General features: G+C 40.8%; 1 protein-coding gene across 2 annotated transcripts in view; it reads right to left on the bottom strand.

Annotated features, from left to right (window-relative positions):
* Window positions 1-370: 370 nt before the first annotated feature.
* Window positions 371-7139, bottom strand: part of ern2 (endoplasmic reticulum to nucleus signaling 2) — a 16405-nt gene continuing 9636 nt past the window's right edge. The window contains exons 17-24 of one of the 2 annotated variants that reach the window (XM_020614329.1): window positions 6318-6507; window positions 6088-6184; window positions 3924-4123; window positions 3518-3665; window positions 2966-3093; window positions 2651-2774; window positions 2019-2086; window positions 371-1913 (exon numbers count right to left, since the gene is read on the bottom strand). In XM_020614329.1, coding sequence (XP_020469985.1) covers window positions 1731-1913; window positions 2019-2086; window positions 2651-2774; window positions 2966-3093; window positions 3518-3665; window positions 3924-4123; window positions 6088-6184; window positions 6318-6507 — 1138 coding nt within the window. In that variant the 3' untranslated portion in view covers window positions 371-1730. Of the gene's footprint in view, window positions 1914-2018; window positions 2087-2616; window positions 2775-2965; window positions 3094-3517; window positions 3666-3923; window positions 4124-6087; window positions 6185-6317; window positions 6508-7139 lie in introns of both variants that reach the window. The other variant, XM_020614330.1, reaches the window with a different exon arrangement.

Below are 7139 nucleotides of genomic sequence, written 5' to 3'. Positions count from 1 at the left end.
TAAGGAAATAACTGCACAGCTTTCGTTAGGTTCTGAGGCAAATGATGCTAAATCTACAGACAAAAACATATCTAAAGAAATCTGTCATGTGAAATAACAAAAAAAAGGTTCTAACTCAATTTGTCATGTCCATTGCTCATAGCAAAATTATGAATATGAGAAAATATGATTCTAGAGCCTTTAAGGTACATTTTAAGTTTACCTTCAACTGCTTCACTACTATCTTATACCCAGCACTGTCTACAGTTTATTACCCGTAACAAAGAATTCAACTGTATTTTCCACAGTTTCAGTGTTTAACAGTGAAGACTAAAGATAAGAACTGATCAGTTTTCACTTTCCGTGTTCACAAATTGAAGACAAGACTTGATTTACTTAATTCTTTGGCACACCCAAAGCAGACATTTAATTCATTTCTTCAAAATAATAGTACAAAAGTTTAATTCTTTATCTTTCACTGTACTGCAGAACGATAAACAAACCTTTATTCAGTAGTTACAGGGAGGCGATATCATCGATCTGACAGTGTTTAGTGGCTTTTTGTGAGGCTGCATAGGCTTAAAAGCTCATGGAGTGGTAAAACAGTGCATTTCATTTAAAAATGGGTGACATGACATGCAGCCTTGTAACACTGAACTTAAAAGAGCAGCATAAGCTTTATTCTTTTATTAAACCAACTGTCCAGTGTTTACATTACCTACTACGCTGCAACCAAGTCTGTGCAACTCGCATACGGTAGTTTGTGATTTTAAATGTTGCCTCCAGAGCTGTTCAAAGGTGATTGTCACCTTCCACAATAGGCTCAATCGAATTTAGTCAACACTCTAAGCTCAAACAATTACAGTTCATTATCAGGTTTAATTGGCTCCAAAGGCAGAGTTAGTTCATTTTTAGAAGCAAAAACCTGAAAGTGAGACCTGAACAGTATGACACTTGATGTGTGCAGAACTTTTGCACAGTTTTTCATTTATGTAAAACATAAAATACAGAGTATTTTCCTATTATTTGTACCCTATTATATTGTTTTATAGAAACAGAAAAACATATAGATTTCTGATAAACCTACTGGTGGAGACCTTTGCTACACGTCATACTCCTCTCTCACCCTTGTTTGCTATGTACTGTACAATAAACACTCAAAAATACAAAAAACTTTAAAAAATGTATTTAAAAAATGTGGGATTCTTTGATTCTGGCTTTTGCACAGAAAGAAATCATTTAAAAAGCTTTTTTTTTTGTTTAACAAATAATATAACATGCATGCAGCTGGACTGCTTTCTGATTTATTTTTTTAATGACTTCTTGAGCTCTAGAGGCACAAAAATAAAATTAAATAAAATGAATCTATAACACCTCAATGGAACTTTTTCACAACACTGTATCTTCCCCTCCAAAACAGTATGGGCTTTACAAAAGCAGTAACAGGCTGGTGTCTGGGGTTTCTTTCTTCATAAAAAACTAAACCAGTGTTAACACCGTCGCCTCACAGCAGCAAGGTTCTGGGTTCTAGCCCAGGCCAACCTGGGGCCTTTCTGTGTGGAGTTTGCATATTCTCCCTGTGCCTGTGTGGGTTCTCTACGGGTGCCCAGTGTCAGCTGGGATTGGCTCCAACCCCCCGTGACCCTGCTCAGGATAAGCAGTATAGATAATGTATGGATGGACTAAACCAGTGCGTGTGTGTAAATGTGCGTGTCTGTGTACAGAGTAGGGAGTGCAAAGACGTGTGAGAGCTACTGAGCGTTTGGTTGAAGATAGTAGGGGTGAAACAGTCTCTCATGGGCGCAGATGTGCAGAGCAGCGTGTGTGTGCATGAGCAATCGTGGAAAGCGCGAGGTGAAGTAGGTGACAAAGCCCTCGGGCAGCTCGCCGAGAGTCTCCTGCACCTCTGGTGGCAACTCGTGGTAGTGGTGCTTCTGTAACATGCAGAACAGACTGAATGTGTCACGTGTCGGCGTGCATTAAAAAAAAACAAAAAACAAAGATATGAGTAAAAATGCCAAGTAAGCATGCAGACTGACCTTATTCCTCATGGCTCTCAGCAGGTCTCGGACTGAGTTCCCTTTATATGTCCGGAATCTCCGCAAATCTTAAACGTATATGTGAAAGAAAGTTGTATTACAGATCCTGCACAGGCTGGAACACTACACCACTGTGCAGTGGTGGAAGAAGTACTCAGATCATTTACTTCAGTAAAAGTGGCATTACCACAGTGAAAAAATACTTAATTACAAAATTTTACTTAGGTTACAAAAGTGTTAGGAGCAAAATATATTAGTACCAAAAGTAAAAGTATTCATTATGCAGAAAGGCACATTTCACATTATTGTATTTTACTGGATTAAAATGACTGATGCATCATTGTGCTCATCACTTTAATGCTGCAGCTGGTCAAGGTATACTTAGCATTTGATTTATTGCACATACAGTACCTGGTGGATAGCTTATGAATTTGCCACTGGGGATCAATAAAGTGTTATCATTATACTGTATTTAGTTTTACTTGTCTCATTGTGAAAAGTAACTAACCGTGGTGCAGTAAAAAGCCCAATATTTGCCTCTGAATTGTAGTGGAGTCGAAGTATGAAGTAGCAGAAAATGAAAATACTCAGAATGTACTCAGTCACTTTCCACCACCATGTTGTGTGGGCACCTGTCTGTAGAGGGACAGAAATATGCAGCCTCCAGTTGGTTCGAACCACGGCTCTTCCTGCAGTCTCCAGTCTGACCACAGTGGGACTGTCTGCTGGTTCTTTCTCTATGCGGTCACTCACATCCTACATACAACACACACACACACAGAAAATCTACAAAGACTCGAGGATAAGCAAAAAGGATAGAGTTAAAACCCCACCCACTTATATATCCTCATACTCTCACTAACGTTATCAAACTAGTAGTCACAAAAAAGAGAGTGGTAATATCACAAGAGTCAGCTGTACCAGTGTGTATCTATGACTGAACACACCTGGAAAAAGAGGAGCTGCTTTTCAGGGCTCCAGAAGAACGGATGCTTCAGCACACAGGTGGTGGAGGGACGCGACTCTGCCTCAGCACTGATCATCTTCTCAATCAGATCCTGTGCTATGACATCATCTGATTTCATAGAGGTATAAATATTGTTCAGGTTAGCCAAGTTCTAATTATTCTTTTCTAATGATGCGGCCAAAAATCTTTGGCACGGGTTCATTTTAAAAACAGAACTGTCTGAAAACTGCAACTCAGCTGAGGAGCTGAGGGCACAAATGTCAAAGAGTATTTATGAGGTCTGTTTGCTTATTAAGGTGTGGAACCGTTTGATCTGGCACTGGATTAAATCATATAATGCAAATAAGTATGGCGACTGTACTCATTTTAAAAAACTGAAAATATCCACTAAATATTTAGGAATTGGCTGAACTACCTTTATTTCTTGTGGCTGCAGCAGTGCAGCACAATGTGTTCACATGCACATAATACAATCATTAGGCTTCAGGAATGAATAAACCAGTAAAGGCACGTGTGCAGAGGCCACCCTCACCATGATTATCGTCCCTGAAATGTGAGAGCGAATATTCTCCTGACAGGATGTTGACCTGTCGTCTCAGTGCATCGCCAAAAGGGTGCTGCCCCCTGCTGAGCACGTAGTAAAAGACACAGCCGGCGGAGAACACGTCCACTGCCGCTGTCTGAGGAAAGAATTAAATCACTCAGTAGGGCAAAAAATACAAAAAACACAAACTGTCTGTATCTAGAGTGTGGTAGTTTGGGTTTGGTTGATATGTACATGAACTGTAAAATAATATTTGTTATATGTTTCTCTACAAAAAACAAAGTCCATTTGCGGCTCCCTTTATGCCCAAATCCAGAAACCAGGTCGGAAAACCACTGCTTGTTCTCAGAGTCGACTCTCTCTGTGACTCCGTGGTTTAAAGGCAACATCTTACCGGTTTATTTCCAGGCGTATCCCGCAGTACTTCAGGAGCTATCCACCCTTCAGTTCCTGGTATTCCTGAGCGCAAAGAAAAGCTGCTCCGGCCGTCTGGTATTTTCTTACAGAGCCCAAAGTCAGAGATGAGAGCTCGGACCTGACCCAGTGGACTGGGAGTAGACAGGAGGATGTTTCTAGGCTTCAGGTCACGATGGACTACAGGAAGAGAAGATGGAGGAAGTCATTTAGAAACTTGGTTGCATATGCACTTACAGAAAGTTTTCATACCCTTACAAGTTTTTCACATTTTATGTTTCAGAGTCACCTTAAAATCGATTCAGTTTTTTCTTTTCTCATCAATCTACACACAATACTTCGTAATGATAAAGTGAAAAGAGGTTTTTTTTAAACATAAAAGACTGAACTATCCCATTTATCCAAGTATTCGGACTCTTCATTTAGTACTAGGTTAAATGACTAGGCAAGGACAGCCTCAGGTCTTCTTGAGAACCTCTTTTTTGGAAATTTCTTCCATTCTTCTTGGTTGAATCATTCAAAGTCCAGCAGGCTGGATGGGGAGCGTTGGTGAACAGCCACTTTCAGGTGTCTCCAGAGATGCTCCATTGGGTTCAGGTCCAGACTCTGGCTCGGCCACTCCAGGACATTCACAGTTTTCCTGAAGCCACTCCTGTGTTTTCTTGGTCATTGTCTTGTTGAAATGTAAACCTTCACCCCAGCCTGAGATCCTGAGCACTCTGGAGAAGGTTTTTATTCAGAATTGCTCTATATTTTTCTGGATCCATCCTTCCCTCTATCATAATCTCCTAGTTCCAGTTGCAGAAGAACATCCCCAAAGCATGATGCTGCCACCACTGTGTTTGACTATAGGGATGGTATTAATGAGTGCCTGGTTTTCTCCCCACACACCGTTGGAAGTTGCGGTCAAATAGTTCAGTCTTTGTTTCTTCAGACCAGAGGATTTAGCTTCTCATGGTCTGAGAGTCATTCAGGTGGTTTTTGGCAAATTCCCAGTGGACTGTTGTGTGTTTTTTTTAGTGAGGAATGGTTTCCGTCTTGCCACTCCACCATAGAGATCTGACTGGTGGAGTGCTGGGCTGATGGTTATCCTTCTATAAGGTTCTCCCATCTCCATAAAGGAACTCTGGATCTCACTCATAGTGACCCTTAGGCACTTTCAATGCTGCAGAAATGTCCTTGTATCCTTCCCCAGATCTGTGTCTTGACAAAATCCTGTCTCGCAGGTCTATGGTCAGTTCTCTGAACCTCATGGTTTTGTTTTCACTCTGACAAACACCATCAACTGTGAAACCTTACATAGACAGGTGTGTGCCTTTCCTAATTATATCCAAATTAAATTATGCACAGGTGGACTTTCATCAAGCTGTAGAAACATCTCGGTGACTATTGATAGGAGTGGATGCAACAGAGCTCAACTGCAAGTGTCATAACAAAGGGTCTGAATACTTACAGTATGTAAACTGAATATTTCACTCTTATTTTTAATAAATTAACAAAACACTCCAGAAACCTGTTTTCACTGTCATTTTGAAGTACTGTGTGTAGATGGATGAGAAAAAAATATGAATTGAATCCACTGTAAGATGAGTCTGAAACATAACAAATCGAGGAAAACTTCATATGTCAGATCAATATCAAGTCCATGTGTGTACTGGTATGTATACAGATGGGTGACAAATTAAAAGAAAAACTAACATAAAGTGAACAACGTAAACTATTTAGTAAAGTGTCTCCAGAGCAGCTTCAGTGTTCCTCTGTTGGAGGGAGGAAACATCATTCTTCCAAAACACATTCCCTTTTTCACACTCAGTAACCTAGACCTGCAACCTTTAGTCAGTTCGCCGACAGAAAATTAACTGATTTGAAACAAAAACTACAAATGTTTTCTGGTTCCGTGTTCTTTAATGTGAAGAACTGATGCTTTCTTTGTCAAACATTTGTTGGTTGGACATTTGAAGACATCACTTCTGACCCTGGAAAGTCAAAATGGACATTTCCCCCAATGTTTGACATTCTGTGAAATAAATAATAAATAATTACGGCCAGATTAATCCACCACCCCTGCATTTTTATTTCCACTATTTTTTTTTTCATGATTTCCCATCATTTGTCATCCATCTGTATTTTTATGTGTATCAGACCTATGTTGAGTGAGTGGAGATGTGAGAGGCCACACATGGTCTGCTCCAGCAGAGTGATAGCATTCAGCTCAGGAAAGCAGGTTGGATCCTCCACATACTGCAGACGACAGAGACGCATAACAAAACATGCACAAACACACGTTGGTTAAAGGCCACTGAATATAAACTGCTCAGTAGCAGCAGTACAAGGTCCACCGACTACGCCCTGCAATACTGTGCCAAACACTGACCTGCTGCAGGGTTGCGGCGCACAACTCGATGGCGATGTAGGTAAAGAGACGGTCTCTCTCTGTGCAGAAGTATCGGATGACATTTGGGTGAGTGTCAGACTCTCGCAGGAGCTGCACCTCTCGCTCTGCTACCTCAACACACTCGGGCAGGATTCGCTTCACCGCTACATGGCGTCCATCAAATTTACCCCTAATATCACACAGGGGATTCATAACGTACTCTTTTTCACATGTGGCTCAGAACGATATATTTAGTGTGAAAATTTCTGCAGGACTATACAAGTTAGTCTTTACAAAATTATGCCATTTCAAACTGTTTCTCTGACTCTGATTCAATATCTATGATTTCAGCCGCCTTCTTAATACAGCAAATAACAAAATAAAGGCAACTAACTGTTCAGTGTGATGGATTATTTCCACAAACTGTTTCAACTGCGTCAACCACTTCACTCCACCATGCAAAGAAGAAGTCAAAATATTGTGAATACAGGGGCTGTCACTTTGCTTTTTGCCACCAGATTCTGCACAGTAGCAACCAGAAGTGGAGTGACAGCATCAGACCGCCAACCAAATCTGTTAAATCAGCAGCTCTTTTTATATCATCAAATCTTCTTCTTCTTCTCCTTTCGGCTGTTCCCGTTAGGGGTCGCCACAGCAAATCATCTGTTTCCATCTAACTCTATCCTCGGCATCCTCTACTCTCACCCCAATTAACTTCATGTCCTCTTTTAGCACATCCATATATCTCCTCTTTGGCCTTCCTCTTGACCTCTTGCCTGGCAGCTCCATCTCCAACATCCTTCTACCAATATAACCACTATC

This window comes from Monopterus albus, unplaced genomic scaffold, assembly GCF_001952655.1.
Source record: "Monopterus albus unplaced genomic scaffold, M_albus_1.0 scaffold144.1, whole genome shotgun sequence".
Lineage (NCBI taxonomy): Eukaryota > Metazoa > Chordata > Actinopteri > Synbranchiformes > Synbranchidae > Monopterus > Monopterus albus.
The sequence above is the reverse complement of the archived record's forward strand: the minus strand, read 5'-3'. Positions and strand labels throughout refer to the sequence as shown.